The 22,881-nt window shown below is 43.8% G+C and overlaps 1 protein-coding gene across 3 annotated transcripts in view; it reads left to right on the forward strand.

Moving 5' to 3' along the window:
- Positions 1–22,881, forward strand: part of KLHL6 (kelch like family member 6) — a gene marked incomplete at both ends in the record, with an annotated part of 55,218 nt that overhangs the window by 25,402 nt on the left and 6,935 nt on the right. For 2 of the 3 annotated variants that reach the window (XM_079704413.1, XM_079704415.1), the window contains 2 exons: positions 14,029–14,478; positions 21,269–21,506. In XM_079704413.1, the coding sequence (XP_079560539.1) occupies positions 14,029–14,478; positions 21,269–21,506 (688 nt within the window). The remainder of the gene's footprint in view (positions 1–14,028; positions 14,479–21,268; positions 21,507–22,881) is intronic. The other variant, XM_079704414.1, reaches the window with a different exon arrangement.

A 22,881-nucleotide genomic window follows, 5' to 3' on the forward strand; every position in this document is an offset into this window, starting at 1 on the left:
ATGCCTCATGCCATATAAAGTAATATTTACTCTTTTGCCATATAAGGTAACGGTCACAGATTCTTGGGATTAAGACGTTGACGTATATTTTGGGGATCCACCATTCAACTACTACAGAGGGTTTCCTCAAATACCCTTGCTATCCAGTCGTATTTTATATTGAGGCCTTAATATACTATGTTCAACTCAGTGCACATGGAGTAGAATGGGAAGCGAGCAGACTAGAGAGTTTTACTAGGGTTATCAGGTGGCTTGCCAGTTTTTTATTTGGGCTCCTTAAATGTCAGTAGTTGCTGAACTTTTCCTAGGGCTGTTCAGTTTCTCCAGATAAAGATCATTCAGTCTTTTGCTGGGGGTTATAAGACAACTGCATGTATTCTGGACCGGTTACGTAGGTGTGGGGATGTGTGCAAATCTTTGCTTAACCCCTTTATTTTAAGTAAGATGTCCTCATGTGTCTTCTTCAGTTTCTGGTGTCCCTGAGTCCAGAATATTTCTGGTCTGGTTTCTCCACAGGATAAATCGTCTTTTCCACTGGGACTGGGAGTTGTTAGACTGCAAGAAGTAAGGAGGAGAACCAGGAGGCTTAACTTCTTAAACCAACTCCCTGCTGTCAGCTCCCACCTACCCTGGTCTTCCTGGTTTGGGGGGACTTTAATATTCCGACTTTTTTGGATTCTGAGGGACAAACTTAGTGTGACCGCTGTTCTCTCAGCAAAGTCACTTACCAGTCTTTATATTGTGTGGTTGGGGGTTACTGATGTCTCTTGGTTTCATTGTGGATGGAGTTTGTGTTTCTGTTTCTTGTTCTCCTTTCAGTTTTGGGTGATTTTTCAAGAGACCTATAAAAACCGTTTAGATAGTAAAGACTCTAATCTTTTGTAATACTGTTGCAAATATTTTCCATTGGTAATACGTGCATAATTTATAGTTATAGTTTTTTAATGTCCAAAGCTTAAAACTAGTATTTAGTCAGGTTTATTGATCATTTCCTTGACGGTTTTTGCCTTTGGTGTGCCTTTTTAGAAAGACCTTCCCCATTGCTTGATTATGTACTTACTCACTTATAAGTTCATTTAACCTTTTTACATCTACAGATTTGATACCTAAATCTTTAATATACCTGGAGATTATTTTGGCATAAAGTTTTGTCTTCTCCGTCTTCTTCTTTTCATTTTCTCCAAGTGGTGAGCTTCAGTGGAGAGTTTAATGAGCTTTAATAAGAGTGATTGAAGAGGAAGATGGAGACAGGATAGAACTACAACAAGCTTTGTTTATTGTTGATTCTCCTATTCTGGTAATCCCTCACCTCAAAATTTTCCAAATCTTATTTACTTTCTTGGCAAAAAATAGTAAGTTTCTCTCTGAAGCTATTTTATTCATTTTCCTGTGAGTGTTAATTCTTATGAAAATAAGAGAAGAGTACTGTGAGCTTTTGGACATCTGTTTAACTCGCTTTCTGACTGATATTGTTTCTGGACTACTTGCTTTGAAGTCTCAGACATAGAAAACTGGGAATATTTTCATGCCTGAAGGCACCATAAGGGACAGATGTTTATAGGTTGTTGAAATCACTCTGTGGTTTTAAAATATTGTTTACTCTTTTGGATGGATAAGACATATGCCCGTTCTAAATTCAGAAATATAAGGAGATACAGTGAAACATTTGCCATCTTCACTCTTAGCTTCCTTTTTCCTGTCTTGCTGTCCTTCCTGTTCTATGCACGTACAGTGTATATGTGCATCTCACTCACTCATTGCCTCCATTTTTTTTTTTTTTTTTTGCGGTACGCGGGCCTCTCACTGCTGTGGCCTCTCCCGTTGCAGAGCACAGGCTCCGGACGCGCAGGCTCAGCAGCCATGGCTCACGGGCCCAGCCGCTCCGTGGCATGTGGGATCCTCCCGGACCGGGGCATGAACCTGCGTCCCCTGCATTGGAAGACGGACTCCCAACCACTACACCACCAGGGAAGCCCTGTCTTGTTCTTTGCAATGCTGGATAACATCGTTGGGGTCTCTCTAGATGTCAAACATATACGGTTATCTGTAATGGTCTCTTATAAGGCAGGGTGGTGGAACAGAAAGAACATGGGTTTTGGAGTCAGGCAGAACCTGGGTTTATATCCCAGTTCAGTCACTTATTTGCTGTGTGGCTGTGGACAAGTTACTTAAATTTTCTGAAACTCAGCTTTCTCGTTTGTAAAATTAGGATAACAATAATACCTGCCTTTCAGGGAAAGTATGCCAGAGCTGGCATTTTATTTTGTCATTTTAGAACCTCCACAGAAGCCAGTACCACCTTTGTGGGACTGAAATCAGCGGGAATCAGATTATCTTGGTTTCCCCGTGACATCCAGTAGTAAATGTTTCTTAATTTTCACACCTTTGATGTGACTCAGCTGCTCTCTCATTTTCTGCTTCTCTTCTCAGGCCTCCTCTTAATCTCTTCCTGTTAAACACTGATTGCTTCTCTCTCAGGATTTCCCAGTCCAGAAAGGCAGAAGGGAGAATTCAACTGACCAAGCCAATCTCCACTATGGCTCTTTGAAAAGAATTTTCACGTGAGGCCACTTCACGAGTGGCTAGCCTGTTGACACTGATTGCCCTTGGGTCAAGGGCCCATTGGTCCAGTGAGGTATGGCATAGGGCCAGACAATTTCTTTGGAGGAAACTTTGGGTGTGTCAGGTACTGCATGATCTGCCCACTTGAGGAGATTTGCAGTAACCTGGCTACAATTTAGTAGCCAATTTTGGTGAGGAACATATTTTCTCTAAGTAGTTTTTGGGAAGGTAAAAGTAAGAGAAGCACCTAAGAGAAAAGGCCCAAGTAACCTGTTCACATGTGAGGCAGGGATTTTAAGATGATTGTCATCCAGTGGAGGCTCCAGAGAAGCAAAGTTTCCTCCCTTGCCTTAACTGGACTTTTAGGCTTCTGAGTTCTAGATAAGCCAGGTAGTCAGAAACTACAGATCAGGGACAATGACTATAAAAACTTGGGCAATTTTTTAATCTTGGAGGACTTTGCCATGTTTGTTTGGGGAAGTTTGCCTTATCTGTTAGTTTCATTTTTATTATTAAAACCTCATGAAAGAATAAGGGCTTGTGAGCTTATCTTCAGGGCAGCAAGAAGATGTGAGGTCAGAGAGACCATACTCATCCTGCATTTAGTCTTAGATGGAAGGATCCCCAAGATACAGAGCAGCTGGTTAGAAGGGGCTTGGATGAAAAAGGAGGTCAGGCTGAGTCCCTACGGCTGAAGTGAGGGAAGAAAGAGGGATGTCGGAGTGGCAGCCTGATCACCTGGGCCAAGCCTGAGAAGACCCATGTGGTGTCTTCACAGCACCCCATGGGGAGGTGATGTAACTTTCATCAACTGGTGGCAGTCTGAGGGGACTTTGGTGAAAGTCCTGGCATTGCTTATTTTCCTATTATATCTTTTGCTAATGACAGGATGGATGCTGGTGAGACCTATATGATGAGGTAGCCACGTGGTCAGTGGCTGACTTGATAGCCTGGGTTGGCATCTTGGCTTCCCAGTACTTGGAACATCGTACATAAATGTACCATGTTGAGCCAGTGAATATGTGGTGCTCTTGTTCATCACTAGCTGAATTTGAGGACCTGCTCAAGATGCCATCAAAATTTGCCTGACGTCCTATAACAGGACACAAAGAAGCCCAATTCTGGCTCTTGGAAATGCCATGAGCTAGGAGAGGAGGAAGTATTCCACAGGCTAATACTGATACTTGTTCATTTTTAAGCACCTACTAAGAACCAGACACCTAGGTAAAAGTAGGTCCCATTACTGTAAGGTACAGATGAATTTCTGTTCTTATTGACAGGGACCCACAGATTATGTCTACTCAACATCAGAATAGCCAGTTGATCTAGGCAAGAAAACCAACCCAACGCTTTCCTTACCACCATCCAGATAAAATCAACCTGTTGACTGTCTGATGCACCCTCTCCCACACATTCCCCTTGTCAATCAGTGATACTCTGTGGCTACTGTGAGTGTTAAGAAATCAGGGTTAATTTCCTGGGTCTACAGGACAGTAACGGTTGTCGTTTTCAGAGTATTTCAGAACAAGTATTTTGCCTGTATTATCTCATTTAAAATGAGGTAGGTATTTTTACCCCCAATTTATAGATGAGGGAAATAAGATTCAACAATGCTAAGGAAATGCTCAGGGTTTCACGGCTAATGAAAAGGAGGAGCCTGAGTTAACTCCTGTGCATAGCCTGTGTGTTCTTCACCACACACAGTGTATCCACTCCTCAGAGCGAGGCCTGAAACAAGCCATGATCCTGAAGGCAGCTGGTGCCTTTAGTATGGTGCTCTGTGACCAGCACAGCTGCAAACTCTTTTACCCAACTCCCTCTGGGGAACCTTGGACACTTGGGGTTACCAGGTGTCTCCCCAGTGAGCCTGCCGCTGCCCACAGAGCATCTCTCTTAACTTTGCATTTCTGTGTTTGACCTCAATGTTTGCTCTTTTAAATTTTTAGGCATAACTTACGTTCAGTAAAATGTGCATATCTTAAGTGTACAGCTTGATGATTTTTCTTATATAGGTATAGAACCTTGTAACTACCACCCAGATCAAGCTCTAGAGCATTCCTGGCATCTCAAAATGCTCCCTCATGCCCTCCCCGGGAAGTACCTCCCAGGGGTAACTACTACTCTAGCCATGCCACCATGGATTCGTTTTGCCTGTTTTTAAATTTTGTATTGTTCTTGAATTCCAATTATTATAGGGGTCTAAATCTTAGGCTACAAACTCAGGTGTGCAAAAAAAAAAAAAAAAAAAAAAAAAAGTGTGATTTGGGCTTCCCTGGTGGCACAGCGGTTGAGAGTCTGCCTGCCGATGCAGGGGACACGGGTTCGTGCCCCGGTACAGGAAGATCCCACATGCCGCGGAGTGGCTAGGCCCGTGAGACACGGCCGCTGAGCCTGCACGTCCGGAGCCTGTGCTCCGCAACGGGAGAGGCCACAACAGTGAGAGGCCCGCGTACCGCAAAAAAAAAAAAAAAAAAAAAAAAGTGTGATTTAACCTATTATTTTTATTTTTATTTTTTTGTGTTTTTTTATTTATTATTGAAATACAGTTAATTTATAGTGTGTTAGTTTCAACTGTACAGCAAAGTGATTCAGTTATACATATATATGTGTATATATATGTATACTCTTTTTCAGATTCTTTTCCATTATAGGTTATTACAAGATATTGAGTATAGTTCCCTGTGCTATACAGTAGGTCCTTGTTGTTTACCTATTTTATATATAGAAGTGTGTATATGTTAATCCCAAACTCCTAATTTATCTCTCCCCACACCCCCCATCCCCTTTGGTAACCATAAGTTTGTTTTCTATGTCTATGAGTCTATTTCTGTTTCGTAAATAAGGTCATTTGTATCATTTTTTTAGATTCCACATATAAGTGATATCATATGATATTTGTCTTTCTAAACCTATCATTTTTCTAACATCGAACTTTATCTCTCTTCTGAGCTTCCCATTCTACCAGTGGCAGAAGCTGTAGTCAACTTAATGACAACCCACTTCGGGAAAGCCTTATTAATTCAGGATTTGGGTTGCTTATATAGTTGCAGGGTGCATTTACACAGTGCCAGAACATTGTAGAAAGGGGCATCTGACTCAGGCTTACCGTGGTCATTTGCATCATTGGTCCATGCTGGCACCTCCTGGAGTGTCTACATTCCCATTGGTCTCTCTCTTGATCATCAACCCCTTCCCCACTGGCATCAACTGAAAGTCCCCAGTCCCACCTGGTTCTGGCCATCAGTCCTTGCTGGTCATTTTGCATTTTCTTTGTCCTGTTTTCAAGGCCTCTTCAGGTCTGCCAATCCTCTCAGTATTTCCATGTCCCTCTCAGGGGCAACACAAGAAGCATCCATTCCCTCTCCTGTGCCAATCTGGAACTGTAGAGAACTCAGAGCAACTGCCCTAGGCCCACTTTGTCTAGAAACAACACACTCTAGTTTCTCTTCTTCTGCTGCTCTACTAGCCTGCTGCTTTTCTGATTTCATCTCAGCAGTCAGGGTGCATGTTCTTTTGTTCTCATATCCACAGCCTCTAAGGGCTTCCAGCATCCCCCTTACTCTGGAGTTCTGGCCTGCATTGAGACAGAGGGACCATCCCAGGGAGCCACACCTGCTTCTCACTCCATTACTAGACTCCCCCTTTCTCCTCTCTCTTTCAGGCCTGAGAATTGTTATTTCCTCCAGTGTGGGAAAAGCTGACTCTTACATTATCATCCATTCTCCTATTTCTACTGTTTTGGCATAAACTTTTGCACACACTCTTTAGGATTCTGGATTTTGAAGGTCAAAGGGCCCAGTTATTACCACTAATCGGTGTTTCAAAACTATTTTTCTAGTGTAAGTTCTAAAAGTGTATTTAGAAACACAAAAGCCAAAATTGTCTTCTTTCATCCACCCTTTCACCCCTCCCTGAGTAAGTAAGCCTGGAATGCCCTAGTTACTGTTTATAGATTGTGGAATAAGGAAGTGGGATGTGGGGTTTTAGCTGTAATACAATCCACGTTGCTACCAGATTCTGACTTTTTCTGCTACTTAACTACCACAAATTACTGAGTATCTGCTATGTTCAAGGCACTTTGTGAGACGCTATCAGGGGGAAATAAAGATAAAAATTGTAAATATAGATCACATTTAAGTAGCAATTTATCATGTTCTTTCCCCTACATGATCCCGTTTGATATTGACAGTATTTCTGAGAGTGAGCAAGCCAGGTAATACCCTCCTAATGAGCCTGTAAACTGGGTTTATTATTCCCAGCACTTTCCAGATGAGGAAACTGTGGCTCAGATAGAGTCCAGCTCATCAAATGGTAGAGCTTTGATCTGGGATCTAAACCCAGAACTTCTGGCTCCTGTACCTGCCTCCATTTACTACCCCTGAAGCCTCAAAAACGAGGATTCCCAATGAGCTTCCAGACCCCAAGGCAGAATGTAGAAATTGAGAAATTTCTGGCTCTGAAAGAGGTGGACTTCATAGAATGGGTAGGATTTCAACAAGTGGCAATTGGGTTTGGGGAAACGTATTCCAGGCAGAAGGAACTTGTAAACAAAGACTTAAGGTTTCACCTTCTCTACCTGCTACCCCGCCTATTGCAGCTGTCTGCATTCATAGACCTGCTTCTCAGGACTTGGCTCCTGCTTAGGTACGTTCTTCTGTGCCCTACACACGTGTCCACACACACACACACATGCACACATACTCAACTCCCCAACATCCTGAGCCTCAACCACGTCCCAGACACAATCATTCTATTTAATCCTTACAATGATGTCCCTCCCTGGCCTTCACCCTCTCCCTGGGCTGAGTCACTAAGCCGCAGCTGTGACTTGCCCCTGGAATCTTAGTGTGACCCACATGTATCCCCTTGAATCTTAGTGTAGCCCACATATATCCCCTGTTGCACCCTGCTAGCCTGTTGGGGCCCCCACTATGTCCTCTGGGAACTCAGGGGCTGTCTGTTGCCTGAGTCTCTACCAAACCTGCCACACCCTTGGGCACTGCCCCTCCCCCTTCCCTCTGAGTCCACTTCTGAGGTAGGTGCACCTCTAAGTGCCCCAGTCCCCCTGCACCTGCCCCCCTTAGTGAGCGGGCCTTTCGCAGGTCTTAACTCCTTCCTTTCCTGCCCACGCTGTGTAGCTTCCAGGAACTAGCAGACCTTTCAGTCAAGTCTAGAGGAAGGACTGAAAGTCTAGAGGGAGCAGAGGCCGTCCGAGGGGTGGGAGAGTGTATTCCCACAGAGTCAGAGGCGGGTGTCTGGCTTGAGAGGGAGGGAGAGGCAAGGGTGGAAGATTAGGATCAGTGGTAATTTACAATTTGTATGAAGACCTCTCTTTAATACCAATACAGACCTCACAAGAGAATGGCTTTATGTTTAGTATCTATTGTCTGGGAAGACAAAAATAGTGACAAAAGTTCACAGTGGATTCAGAAACACTCTCAAATAAATTTGAATTTTATCCATCTCATCAACAGCTAACACACTCTTCACATATACTGATTTGTTGGGACTTGAAGGTAAGAATATCAATGTCTTTATAGACCCTTTGCAAGAACTCCAAGGCCACATAGGGACTATGGTCAATGGAATTCCTGATTTGGACCAAAATAGTACTTCAGTTATTCTGGAGTGGAAGGAACCTCTAGTGAGATGTGGAATTACAGTGGTGAAGTTCTTTAGGACGCCTGGTTTTGGAGAGCATAAAGGGAAGCAGAAGAGGGGCAGTAGAGATGGGGAGGGAGGGGTGCACTCTCTTTGAGGCAGACTTTTCTCATGGGAACTGCAGCCATGTTTCAAGTGGTTTCTTTGATTGTATTTTTAGTCTCCCTGTTAGAGTCAGGTGCCTGGGTGTAAATTTTTACTCACATGTTCTCCCAAATAGGAAGCTGACTATCTGTTGCCATTATCTATCATCACTCAGCTTTAATAAACAGTTCATGTGTCATTGGAACAGGCTGAGACAGAAAAATTACCCTAAAGTCCTAAATAATCTTAAATATGAAGAAGCAAAACCAGATTTTTTTTTTTTTTTTTTTTTTTGCGGTACACGGGCCTCTCACTGTTGTGGCCTCTCCCGTTGCGGAGCACAGGCTCCGGACGCGCAGGCTCAGCGGCCATGGCTCACAGGCCCAGCTGCTCTGCGGCATGTGGGATCTTCGCGGACCGGGGCACGAACCCGTGTCCCCTGCATCGGCAGGTGGACTCTCAACCACTGCGCCACCAGGGAAACCCAAAACCAGATATTTTTAAAGAGAACAAGTTCTTGTCCCCATGACTGCCCTGCACATCAGCAGTTTCCCAGCCATTGGTTGGGATCCCATGATGCTGCCCTACACAACCCTCACACTCAAAAGTGTTTATTGAAGCATATTTTGGAGGGAATGTAGGCAACTTGGAGAACCCCCACTCACCCTTCTCCTCATAAGGCCTCTTCAGACTCTCCTGGAATTTTGTTAGCTCAACAATGCAACAGTCACAAAGGCAAGGTGATGCTCAGTGAGAAAAATTAGCCAGGTGATCTCCAGTATCACTTCTACCACTTACCAGCTGTGTGACCTTGGGCAACACGCTCAACTCTTTGAATTCTCTATTTCCTCCTCTGTACAAATGGCAATATTAATACCTACTTAAAATACATTCATTAAAAAATAAAATTTGGGCTTCCCTGGTGGCGCAGTGGTTGAGAGTCCGCCTGCCGATGCAGGGGACACGGGTTCGTGCCCCGGTCCGGGAAGATCCCACATACCGCGGAGCGGCTGGGCCCATGAGCCATGGCCGCTGAGCCTGCGTGTCCGGAGCCTGTGCTCCGCAACGGGAGAGGCCACAACAGTGAGAGGCTCGCATACTGCAAAAACGAAAAACAAAACAAAACAAAAAAATTTATTCATTATACAAAATAATGGATGGGAAATTGTCTAGTACAGATCTTGGTACCTACTAGGTACCTGAAAAATATTTTCTTTCTCTCTCTCTCCTTCCCTTCTTTCTCTCCTTTTGCCAGAGTTTGTGCTAGGTGCTGCTGGAAATAAAAACACACGGATGACCTAGAACCTGCCCTTGAGATGCTTGACCATAGTACAAGGCAGTACAGTGTTCTGCTAGAGGGGCAAGTGAGTTGCCTAGTAGAGCCCAGAGGAGGGAGGAATTGATTCCATGTTGGGCAGTTGAAGAAACCATGAAGGAGGAAGTGGCTTTTCAGAAAGAACTTCATGAGTAGGTAGGATTTCTCTACTTCTTTTCCCTTCCCTTCTCTTCCATTCCCCTTCTTCCTTCTTAACCAAGTATCGACCCAGAATTTTAAATGTCCAGAGGCAGGGAAGGCTCAAAGCACAGTCTGATTAAGACTCTGGCTCTGTGTCTTTCTGGTCCTTCAGGTTGGCTCTCCCTCTTGTATTGGCTTTGTCCTCTGGTGGATGGATACCAGAGAGCCACCCAGTGTCTCCTGCAAACACAATTCCCAGAAAAATGTCACATGTGCAAACAAATGTTTGCATACAATGTAGGGGTTCATAAACTCTTTGGAACATCCGTTGGTCCCAGATCTAACAACTCTGAATGAAGGAAACAGCCTTGTATAGATAAAGTGATGGCCATGGTACTCATTCTTCCTTCCTTTTGAGGTAAACTTCAAAGGGGAGTTCTCAGTTGCAATTAGGATAAGCTATCCTGAGTCCTTTCTTTAAAAGTGGGGCCCCAGAGTCAGACTTGCTTGGGTGAGGGAAGCAGGATCTTAGCAGGTAGTGATGAGGGACAAAGGTAGTCCTGGCTGAGGAAATGGTGTGAGCATAGAAAGGCACTGTGACAGGTGAGCTTAGGGCTATTTGGAGAAGGTGAGTAGACAGGTGTGACTCCATCAGGGAGAGTCCCAGTGCTGACTTAGAGCCACACTGGGCACAGCTTGAGGGGTAGGAGTGGACTTTCTCAGTCCAGGCAGTGGAATCACCGAACTGTTACATAGTGTTTGTTCTAGCTGTAACCCTACACATTCCATGTGATTATTTGATTCCTGCTTGCCTCCCGCACTGGTCTACCTTCTCCTATGAGCACAGGCACTGTGTCTCTCTCTGCTCCCCTCTGTACCCCCAGCCCTGGTTGAGGGCCTATGATCTAATAGTGTTCAATACATATTAGGGAAAAGAACAGGTGGATGAATGGTTTCTGAGTGGGGAGAGACACATCTGGGTCACTGTTGTTCACACGTGTGAGCTTTGGTACTTGATTTTATTCTCCTTCCTTGTTCCCTTCTTTGCTCATTGGTGTTCATCACACAGGGGTAGCAACTGGCATCTTATCAGCCAGGCCTTCCTCAGTCTGGACAGATCAGACCATCTGAGTTTTCCAGTGAAGTGTGCAAATGACCCTCGTCATCTGCCAAGCCCTTGTCCCGTGCACACACTATTTGACCGGAGGCAACTTGAAATAATGTAAAAACATGCATTTTTGGACTGAGAAAGACTATTGCAAATTTTAACTCTACCTCTCATTGTAAGTCTCTGAGGAAATTACCTCACTTCTCTGAATCTGTTCCTCATCTGTAAAACAACAATGATAATAAATATCTACTTTATAGTATTGTTGTATTAAATGAGCTGGTTAGGCTGGCACATAGTATGTGCTCTTTTTTTTTTTTACATTTTATTTTATTTTCTCATTGTGTACTTGAAAATCACAAGAAAGTATTTATTTTATTTTTTCCTGATTTTAAAAGCAACTTCATGCTCAGTGTAGAAAACTTGGTCTGTACAACAAGGTCTAAAAAACAAATTACTGTAATAACTTTATCTACAAAACTCTATTGAGATAACCACTATTAGCATTTTGATGTATTCCCTTCTAGTATATTCTCTACTTGCGAGAAATGTCATTTATTTTAAATAGATAATTCCTCCACATGGCACCCAATTGGAGGGGGTACAAAAAGGTAAACAGTGAAAAGTAATTCTCCCTCTCTACCCTCACTCCACCTACCAGTTCCACTTCCCAGAGGCAACCCTGTTACCAGGTTCTTAGGTGGCCTCCCAGGGACAGTCTACATATTTAGAAAATCTCTTTGATTTTCATATCATCTTTCTCTCAGGCAAATGCTGGCAAGGCGTACCTGCCGTTTTGTTCTGGAGGCTGCCATCTAAGTGAGTTCCCTTTCAGCCCTCATGATGTCTCTGTGGGCAGAGCCACAGAGGGCTCTGGTTACAGCTTCTGAGGGTTCAGCGAGCCTTGGTCTCAGTTTTATATTTTTACTCTTTGAACTGAAAATCTGCAAACAACAAAACAGGTGTTAGATTTCTCAGTCTCAACTGTTTCCTCAGTTGCTCATGCGAGGAGCAGATCTGCAGGCCGTTGGGGCCAGCTCACAGGGTGGTCGGCAGCAGAATTTAGGCTTTCTCCAACATTGACCATCAGGTCAGCGTTTTCTGAATTGACAATTGAAAAGTGTGGTCTGACAGGGTAAGATAATATTTTGCAATTGGGATTGATCCCCCCATATTAGGGACGTGTGCCCCCTAGAATGCTCTGGAGTGAAGAACAAAGCCTGTCAATATGGTCCACCCTAAGACCAGTCCTCTCCCCTCCCTTCAGGCCCCATAACCCTACCAGCCTCAGCTTCTGTCATTAGAGTTTCTCCTCTGCAGGCTGCACCCTCCCACTTGGTCAGCTCTGCCCATCTGTACTCTCAATAGGCCCCGTCTTCAGACCAGCCCTCCCCAACAGGCCCTGTCCCCTCAGCCTCCCTCTTTCCATCCTTCTTCTAACTGATCAAACCAAGAACATTGAGAACTTGACCCTCTAAAGGGCTCAGTGGACAAGGAGGGAAGGTAGGAAGTTAAACTCTTTCAAAGCTAAGCTCCAGAGAGCAGCAAATAGAATGGACAGGTGCATTTGAGACATCTCATCTGTAAAATGAGTATTAAATAATATGATGAATACAAAAGGGCTTTGTAAGCTATAAAGTGCTATATATGCATATGGGACTCATATTCTTATGAAGATGATGATAATTTAAAAATAAGTCATGGAAGCCAATCAATTTTACAAATTAATTTTTTATTACAAAAACATTACTTATTCATTTTAGAAGATTTAAAAAGTATATAAATAAACAAAATAAGAAAAAAAAATCTCAGAACTTCCCTGGCAGTCCAGTGGTTAAGACTCCATGCTTCCAATGAAGGGGGCACAGGTTCGATCCCTGGTCGGGGAACTGAGATGCCACATGCTGCACTGCTCGGCCAAATAAATAAATAAATAAATAAAAGAAAAAAGGGGGAAAAAAAATCTCATAGTGTTATTACGGAGTGTGGTGCCTTGTATTATTTATACAGTATATTCCATCTATTCCTATGGGACCTGTTTCTGTGGGAGGATTATTGTTGCCTCGACAACAAATTTTGCCCGTGACTTACTCTGGCCAGTTAAGTGTGAGTGGAAATAGCATATGCCACCTCTGAGCAAAAGTTTTAAGAGCCTTTGTGTGGTTTGCCATCTATTTTCTCCTTCTGTCACAAAACTGGCAAGTCAAGAGCTTTTCCATCATCCTTGGTCTTGGACTGAAGAGCCCTGTGAGCCCTGTAATGTGAGTGAGAAATAACATTTATTGTTGTGAGCCTGTGAGATTTGAGGGTTGTTTGTTACTGCAATATAATTTGTCCCAAGATACCTGATACACAGAGGTAACAACTGTTAATATTTTGGTTTATATCCTTCAGTCTTTTTTTATGCCTATATTCAATATATATTTTTCTTTATAAAAAGAGGATCATAATGTATGTATGATTTTGTGAAGTGCCTTCTCATTTCACTTGAAAATATTTCAGTATATAGCTCCAAAAGATGAGTTTTCTTTAAGCATAACCACAACATGATTACCACACTTAAAATTAATAATAATTGCTTCATATCACCAAATGTTGGTCACTGTAAACATATCTCTTCTAAAATTTTGTTTAAATCAGGGATCCAAATAAGCTGCATTATTTGTTAGTAGATTGATATATCTTTTAAATCTCTTTTCGTGCTTTGGCTCTCCCTCCCTGCCCCACCCCCCTTTTTCTCTTTCCCCTTTTGATGTATTTGTTGAAGAAACTGAACTGGTTGCTCTGTAGAGTTTCCCACAGTCTGGGTTTTGCTGACTGTATTTGCATGGTGTCATTTAACATGTTCCTTTTTCCCCTATGTTTCCTGTAAATTGCTGATTAAATCTAGACACTTGATCAAGATTCAGTGAATGGATTTTTCAACTCAATACATTATGAACATTTTCCGTGTCATTTAATATTCTTCTACAACATGCTTTCTTAATGACCATACAGCTGTCAAAAATATGAATGTATTTTCATTTATTTAGCTAGTCCTCTATTGTGGGTCATTTAGGTTGTTTCTAAATTTTTGCTACTACACACAACTCACTGATAAACCTCCTTGTGGACGAGTCATTTTCTGGCCTGATTTGCTGCCCTTCTGTTCTCTTAGTTCCTGCGGATGGTGGATGCCTGTGCGAGCTTCCTCACAGAAGCCTTGAATCCAGAAAACTGTGTTGGAATACTGAGGCTGGCAGACACACATTCCTTGGACAGTCTAAAGAAGCAGGTTCAAAGTTACATCATCCAGAACTTTGTGCAGATTCTGAACTCCGAAGAGTTCCTTGAACTTCCTGTGGATACTCTGTACCACATCTTGAAGAGTGATGACCTTTATGTGACAGAAGAGTCTCAGGTGTTTGAGACTGTGATGAGCTGGGTCAGGCACAAGCAGTCAGAACGACTCTGCTTGCTCCCCTATGTCCTGGAGAACGTGCGCTTGCCACTTCTGGACCCATGGTACTTTGTGGAGATGGTGGAAGCGGATCCTCTCATCAGGCAATGCCCAGAGGTCTTCCCGCTGCTACAGGAAGCCAGGATGTACCACCTTTCTGGCAATGAGGTGAGTTGATGATGAGAGATGCCGTATATAACCAGCGAAGTGAAGGAATTAGCAGACCTCCCAGAGATACCGGTGAGACGGGCTCACAAATCATTAGGGCATCAAGAAGTAGATGCTGTAGATGTTTATAGTTTGAGTCAGGCAGTTCCAGAAGCCCTGGATTTCTGATCTGTAAAATGCCGATAATACTACATGGTAGACACCTGCTGAGAGAATTAGGTGAGATCTGGAAATCACCCAGCACCGTGCCTGGCATATCCTTCCTCTTTCCGGTTGTGTAAGGGCAGGAGTTTGGTGGGGGAGACACACACATGAAGGGAGTGTGCCCTGTCCAGTCGCCATTCCACAGGGCTGCTGCTTTCGCAGTTTGTCCACTCTGGGGAAACCTTGAGACTCTAATATCTCCCCTGACATTACCTAGGTTCAGACTCTCACTATTTCCTTCCTGAACCTCTGAGAATTCCTCAAAACTCAGCTTTCTGCCCCCAATCTGGCTGCCCTGCAATTCATTCATCAGCTGGATGATCTAAAAGTCAAGCCTAATCATTTCACTCCTGGGCTTAGCCTCTTCACTGGCTCCCCACCACTTTCAGGATAAAGCCCACACTTCTGCCTAAACTCTCTGAGCCTGGCCTCCAGCTCGCTGCTCTAGTGTCATCTGCAACCTCTCTCTCCTGCTACAGTCTGAGTGCACTGCTTGTAATTCCCCAAAGTGGACGTGCTTTTTCAGCCTTCAGGCTAATGCAGGTGCTGCTCAAATGACTTTTTCCTCTTCTTCATCTAGTTAACTTCTGCTCCAGCTTCAAAACTCAGTTTAAGCATCACCTTCTCCAGAGGCCTCTGTCAGTCTCATAGCACTGGAGCATTGCTCTATCATAGCACCAACCACTGCATGTTAACCATTGAATTCCTCATCTGTAAATATCTCTAGACAGGCAGGTTGTTATGGTGGGAAATATGTCTTATTGGACTTTTCATCCAGACCCTAGGAGAGTCCTTGGTATATAGCAAGGGATTGGTTAATGTTTGTTGAATGAATAAATGGGTACCAAGATGGTGAATAAACATATCATTTGTATCTACCTGGTTCTCCTTAACAATTCCTGAAGAAATGTTATATTCAGAGCTTTATAAAGACAAGAATAGGCTTAGTGGAGAGGACCAAAATAATTATTAAGTAATGATAGAGGGGCAGTTTGTTACGTTTGTACACATGAACAGCCACACATGTATACCACTATACAATGGTTCTGAGGTTGGCTACCAAGCCTTCTTCATTAGGCCATTGGTAGAAATATTAGCCAAAATAGTTTAGGAATTGTCTTTCAGAGGCCCCTTGGGAGCCCCTTCTTTTCTGTTTGTCCTTTTCTCGTTCTGTGTTGTCCTCAGATCCATTGTCACTTATTCATTCTGCAAACACATCCTTAAATATTTGGTAGAATTTATCAGTGGTGCTATCAGAACCAGGAGGAATTTTTTGTGTATGTGAGAAGGTTTTAAACTGCAAACTACAAATTGTATTTCTTAAATAGCTATATAGATACAGGAGGCTAATCACATTATCTGTTTCTTCTAGAATGAGCTTTGGTAGTTTGTATATTTCAAAGAATTTTCCATTTCATAGAAGTTGCTGAATTTATTGGCATAAAGTTGTTCACAGTAGTCCCTTATTATACTTTTTAATATCTGTAGAATCTGTAGTGATGTCATAGCTCTCATTCCAGATATTGGTAATTTGTGTCTCCTTTTTTCTCCTGATCAGTCTGGTTAGAGGTTTATCAATTTTATTGATTTTCTCAAAGAACCAGCTTCTGGTTTCACTTGACTTTCTCTACTGTCTTTACATTTTCTATTCCATTTATTTCTGCCTTAATCTTGACTACTTCCTTCTGCTTACTTTAGGTTGAATTTTCTCTTCCTTTTCTAGGTTTTTAGGGTAGAAATAAAGGTCACTAATTTGAGATTTTTTTTTCTAATATTGTCATTAGTGCTATAATTTCATATGCTATACTTTCATTCTTCACAAATAAATCCTGAACACCAACTATATACCAGACATGGCACCAAGCACCACAAAACAGTCTCTACCTTACTAAACTTATGGTCTTTCAGAGAAGACAGGACACTAAGAAAATGAAGGGTGATAAGCAGACTGATAGAGGAAGACCAGATAACCACAAGGGTCCTATGCTGGATATGTGGGTCACTGGCAGGTGGCTCAGCACTGGGAAAGCCCTCATATTCCTGAAGACAAGATCAATCTCTGCAACTGCTCTCAGTTCAGCATTTAAAGTACAGTCTTGGGGCTTCCCTGGTGGTGCAGTGGTTAAGAATCCACCTGCCAATGCAGGGGACATGGGTTCGAGCCCTGGTCCGGGAAGATCCCACATGCCGTGGAGCAACTAAGCCCATGCGCCACATCTACTGAGCCCGCAAGGCACAGCAACTGAAGCCCGCATGTCTAGAGCTTGTGCTCCGCAACAAGAGAAGCCACCGCCATGAGAAGCCTGTGCACCGCAACAAAGATTAGCCTCTGCTTGCTGCAACTAGAGAAAGCCCCGCGCACAGCAACAAAGACCGAACACAGCCAAAAGTAAATAAAATAAAATAAATAAATTAAAAAAAACCCCAAAGTACAGGATCTTGATCAACAGTACTTCCAACATTCTTGCTATTTTTGTTTCTGCTTCCCATTTCCTAACTCCCTGAAATGCAGGTGATAAAGGCTTTCCTCTTATATAAAATGTCCCTACTATGTCTTCTGCAAAACTGCTGCTATGAAATATCTGCTCTGCCTTTTGTATTTGTAGTGGGGTGGGGATGGGGGAGTGGGATTATAAGCTTTGGATTTAGGAGGAGAGAGAATTCTGATAACTAGAAGATGTCAAGAACTTGAGCTCCCAGACAGGCAGATCTGGGCTTTAATCTTGACTGCATAATTTACCTACAGTGTGACCTGGGGCAAGCTACTTAGCTGCTATAAGGCTCAGTCCTTGTAACATGGGGAAGACAATATCTACCAACTGATAGAATTGTTTTGAGAATTAAATAAGATAATGAATGAGATGTGCTAATAAAGACTGTTCCTATTCTCACTCAGTTCCTTTATGGTACTCTCTCTCCCACAATCAAGCATTTTCTTTCTCTGAGGCTAAAATCTCTCTTTTCATTGTGTCCTAGTTTTTTTCTGCCTTATTGCCCCAAATCCTGCTCAGGGCATTTTCTCATCCTCATTTTATAGTCTAGGTAACTGAACCAACCAAACATTGTGATTTCTGAGTTGAGTCTCATTGCTAGTTGATTCCCTGAGACTTCCAGCCTTCTCGCTGTTTGTGTGATCTTGGCTTTATTCCTAATGACACTAGTGTAAGCCTGGAGGATACTCTGTGAACACATTTCTCCTCCTAACCTTCCTTTCCCAAACTTTAACCCTGCTTGTCCTATCATAATCTCTCCACTTTAACCTTGTCCCTCCTCTGAGCTCATGGAGGTGGTAACAGAAGGAAGTTTTAGAACCCTAAAAGCAAATGTCAACTTACATTTGATTTAGGAGTAGTAGCTGGTACCTTCATTGGGAGAAGTCTTTTGGGGCAGAGGAAGTTACCCCTTCATTTCATTGCCTCCTAAGTTTCCAGGGACCAACTTGATCTGTACCAAAGGCTGCTCTGATATGTGTGCTGTCAGGAGGAGCTACTCCTGAGGGCAGTGGGGCAGAGCTCACCCTGAGGAGATTTATCCAAGCAGTTTGGTGTCTTCTGTTTGGTCCTCTCAGATAGGTTCTTTGGACAATGAGTAGTCAGTAAGGGGAAACTTTTTTGCTCTACTTCTAACAATCTGAAAATAAACTGTGTAGGCCTGATTGTTGCGTGTGATTCTTTGGCAAACACTTACTTCCCTGTGTCCGCAACAAACTTGCCCATCTCTGACTTCAGATTGGCGTCTGTCATGCCTTTGGGGTTAATATTTTGCAAAACGTAGCTGAACTTACAATTTGGTAATGGTGCCACCATCTGGCAGTCCTGTGGTTCCGAGTTACAAGGCAGGTCTCAATACCCAGCCAGTCCCATCAACTAGATGATTGTATTAGTTATCTGTTGCTGTGCAACAAATTATCCCCGAACAGCGGTTTAAAACAACAAACATTTATTATCTCACAGTTTGCAGGAATCTGGGAGTGATTCAGCTGGGTGATTCTGGCGCAGGGTCTCTTCTGAAGTTGCAGTCAAGCTATTGGCTGGGGCTGCAGCTAGTCATCTCAAAGCTCAAAGGGGGCTGGAGGATCCACTTGCAAGTTCCCTCGCAGGATTGTTGACAGGCGTCACTTCCTCGCTGGCTGTTGGCTGGAAGCCTCAGCTTCTTGCTACTTGGGCCTCTCCATAGCAGCTGTCTTCCTTTAGAGCAAATGACCCAAGAAAGACAGAGAGCTATCAAGATGGAAGCTGTAGTGCCTTCATAACCTAATTTCAGAAGTGTTATACCAACACTATTGTATTCTATTGGCATAGAGATCAACCCAGGAACAATGTGGAGGGAACAACATAGGATGTAAATACCAGGAGGTGGGGATTGCTGGGGGCCATTGTGGAAGCTGGTTACCACAATGATCTAGACTGGAAAAAAAAATCTTTATCAGGTCCTGGGTTAACTAACTTGCCCATTCATTCATTCCTTCATTCAGCCAACATTTATGGAACCCCACAAGCTCCAGACACTGTTCTTGGTGCTGAGGATCCATTGGAGAAAAGGGCTATCCCTGCCATCAGGGACATTAGAATAAATTACATGAGGGTGAAAAGCGCTGTGATAGGGAAATTCAGGACTGTGGGAACAGGTGTGGAAAGGCAAGAATGGCTTCCTGGAGGAAAGAACAAAATGACATTGAAAATAATGTCAAGTGGCTTACAGGGTAAGTGGTTGGGAAGGTGGTGTGGGAAATCAAGGACAGATATTATGGGGAGATCCAGACAGCATGCAGGAATGCAGGGTTCAGTCAGTGGGAGCAGAGTCTTCCACAGGCCAGGACTCAGGACTGGGATGCCAGCCCTGGGAGTCAGGAGTAAGATCATGGCTGCTTTGGTCCCCTGCTAGTCAGCAGGCTGTTGATGCAGGAGAGCAGACACTGTGAATAAGATGGGGGGCTTCAGAGAGGAGGCTGAGGCTTGGTTCTCAAAACCAGAGTTAAGGGTCACAGAGAACCAGTTCTGAGAGGCTAGTGCTGTCCTCTAAGCATTGCCCTATAATCCCTAAATCCTCCCTGCAAGAGGGCCAGATGGGTGCTAGAGGTTGTACCTCAGCTGTGGGAAGGAAGGTTTAGAGGCTGGAGGGAGAAATCTCAGATTGGCCAAGTTTGTCTTTGGTGCCAACTCATTGCTCATTCCTCTCCTACCAGCTTGGTATTCTCATAGTGCCTCCAAGTTCTCGGGACCACCCCTTCCACCCTTATCCCAGCTGGCCTTTCCACTGTCAGTGCCCTCAGTCTCAGCCCATTGCCTAGGATTTATCCTGCCATAGCCCCCCCGCCCCGACTCCTTTCTGCTGACCCATAAAGGAGAGCCCTGCCACAGACTTTATGGCCATGGTCTGGCCTCAAGAACTGAGGATGCAGAATTTACTGTATCTGACTATTGGCACAGAAAAACAAAGTCTCTTCTGGGAAAGTAGATGCTGGGTGTTGGCTGATCTGATTACATGTGACTATTGATTGGATTCACCACTTGTGGACTCAGGTAAACTGTTTGTCACCATTTGTGGGCAAGATTGAAGTTCCATAATCCATATTAGGTCAGCTTAACCTTGTAGGAAAGAGTAGCTGCTTTGGCCATGTGGGAAATAGGTGCTGCTGCCTCTCTGTCTCCCATCCGTACTCCTGGAGAACCTTCCCCATCAAGCCCAGGGGTGACTGGAACCAGGAGGAGGGCAACTCCCCCTTTTCATTAATTACATCAATATGACATCTCCCACCACTCCTACTGCCGTGACTAGCTATGGAGGGCCATGCGTGTGCCACGTGCTCTGTTCAGCTCTCTACATCACAACCTCGTGAATGCTCACAATGGCATGGTAGCATAGGAATGATCACAGGCATTTACGGAGATTGTGTTGCTTCTCCAAGGTCACATGGCCATTGGTGGTGGAACCAGGATGGAACTCTGGTGTATTTGACTCCAAACCTCTGCTCTTTCAGCTGGGTTCAAATATCTGTGGTATGGATTTCTTTGCTTGTTCAAGGCTCTGAAGGGTCATATGCTTGATGTTGGGACCCAGTCCCCCAACCTCCTTGGACACACCCTTGCTCCCTTTTGGTTCTTCTCTCCTAAGTCTCTGGATGCTCTTATGTGCCCTCAGGACTTCTCTTCCAGTCTGGGATACCATCAAGAAACTGAAACCAGGGGGGAGTGGAAGGTGGCCAGAAATGAAATTCCAGGATTCAGTGCTTCTGGCCAAGCAAGAGGGAAGAGGCAGGAAAGTGCATTTGATGGTAGACAGACCTGAACTTCTTAAAAAGTAGCAAAATCTACAACCGATAACCTTTATTGAGTACCTACTATACACCAGGCCCTGGGCCAAGCACACTAAATATATTATCTCATTTAATCCTCATGACAAACCCATGAGGTTATTACCACTAAAATTTCCATTATACAGAAGAAAAAACTGAGGCCCAAGAAGGTGAAGTCACATGGTCCTACGGTGGCAGAGTTGGGAATTGGGCTCTGCTCCTCTGGTTCCACAGCCTGAGCTCTGAACCACTGTGCCATTCTGCCTTTTTGTACTCCCATTGGTTTTCCAGATCATTTCAGAGCGCACCAAGCCCAGGATGCATGAGTTCCAGTCTGAGGTGTTCATGATCATCGGTGGCTGCACGAAGGATGAACGGTTTGTGGCGGAGGTAACCTGCCTGGATCCCCTGAGGCGCAGCCGCCTGGAGGTGGCCAAGCTCCCCATGACAGAGCACGAGCTGGACAGTGAGAATAAGAAGTGGGTGGAGTTTGCATGCGTGACATTAAAAAATGAGGTCTACATCTCAGGTAAGCAGAAGCCACATGATGCCAAAGCCAGCCCCCAAGGCACTACATGTTTTCCTGAGTGAGAGACAGGCAACCATCCCAGCAGAATTACTGTGGATGGCACTGATCTAGCACTAACTGGGTCAGGATATGGAAACCAGGCACTCAGATGGTCTTATCGTGGAGAGGGAATAATTACTGAGTGAACCCTAATCTTTGAGCAGTATTGTAGTAGGAACCGGGGGAGCAGGCAGATAGGACTTCCTTCATGGAAAAGGAAGAAGGAAAGTGGTACTAGAGTTTATTCGGTGTCTGCTATAGGCATAGGACACTGAACTAGCCACTGGAAATACAGTAATGCATAAAAATGTCTGCTCTTCTCCCCAAATCTGACCTCTCCCCTCAAGTTTTTAGGTCTTACTTTTAGATGCTCCAATAGCATCCAGTACTTTTTCATTTTTTACTTCTAAGTTGTTTGCTTAATTGTTTATAACTGCTCTATGCCTGTTTCCCATTAGTCCTTAAATTCCATGAATCAACACTGTATTCCCAATACCTAGCGCTGTGTCTGGCCATGGTAAATGCTCAATAAATATTTATTAGATGATGTAATCTCTACCATCTTTACAGCATAGTAGATGAATTTACTCTTTGGTAGCAATTAATTATTGCCTCTCACATCAACTCTATAAGGTAGGTGATTTTAATCTCCAGATTACAAATGGAGAAAACCGAGGCTCAGAAAGGTATGGAACTTACCTAAAGTCACACACTGGTAAGTGTCAGGCAGGATTCCAATCCATGTTCTCTGAGTCTCATGTTCTCCCATGACATCAAAAGCCACCTAGCTCTTCTTGCAGCACCAAGGGAAAAGACAAACATTCCTTCCCTTCTCTTGGAGGTTTTCTTTAATCTGAACTTGCTTTGGAAAGAGCTTATTCCCAGAGCTGGTCCCTCCAAGATAAAGGGCAGGTCAGTTCTTCTTTGAGTCTATTAATACCACAGACTAGGGTTTAGCTTTCTTTTATCTTACAGAAACATTTTTTAATTGTTGTAGATTTAAGCAATACAGGGAGTGTAAAGTAAAATATGGCAGTTTCTCTGTGCCATTACAATCCTACATGTTTTAATTTTTTTTTTTTACAAAAATGGTTTTGTATTGTCTTAGAGTAAGTGATGCCAGCTGCTGTAACAAACCCTGAATCTCAATGAATCACCACAGAAGTATGTGTGGGTTGGGGGAGAGCACCTGCTCCACTCAGTCATTCAGGGACCTAGGCTCCTTCTGTCTCATGATGAGGCTGTTTCCAGATGTGACCTTCAAGCTTGAGGCATTTCGGGAAGAGAGAGAAACCCAACAAGTTGAGAAGACACACCTGCTCACAACAGCCTCGGC

This window comes from Hyperoodon ampullatus (genome assembly GCF_949752795.1).
Source record: "Hyperoodon ampullatus genome assembly, chromosome: 5".
Taxonomy (NCBI): domain Eukaryota; kingdom Metazoa; phylum Chordata; class Mammalia; order Artiodactyla; family Ziphiidae; genus Hyperoodon; species Hyperoodon ampullatus.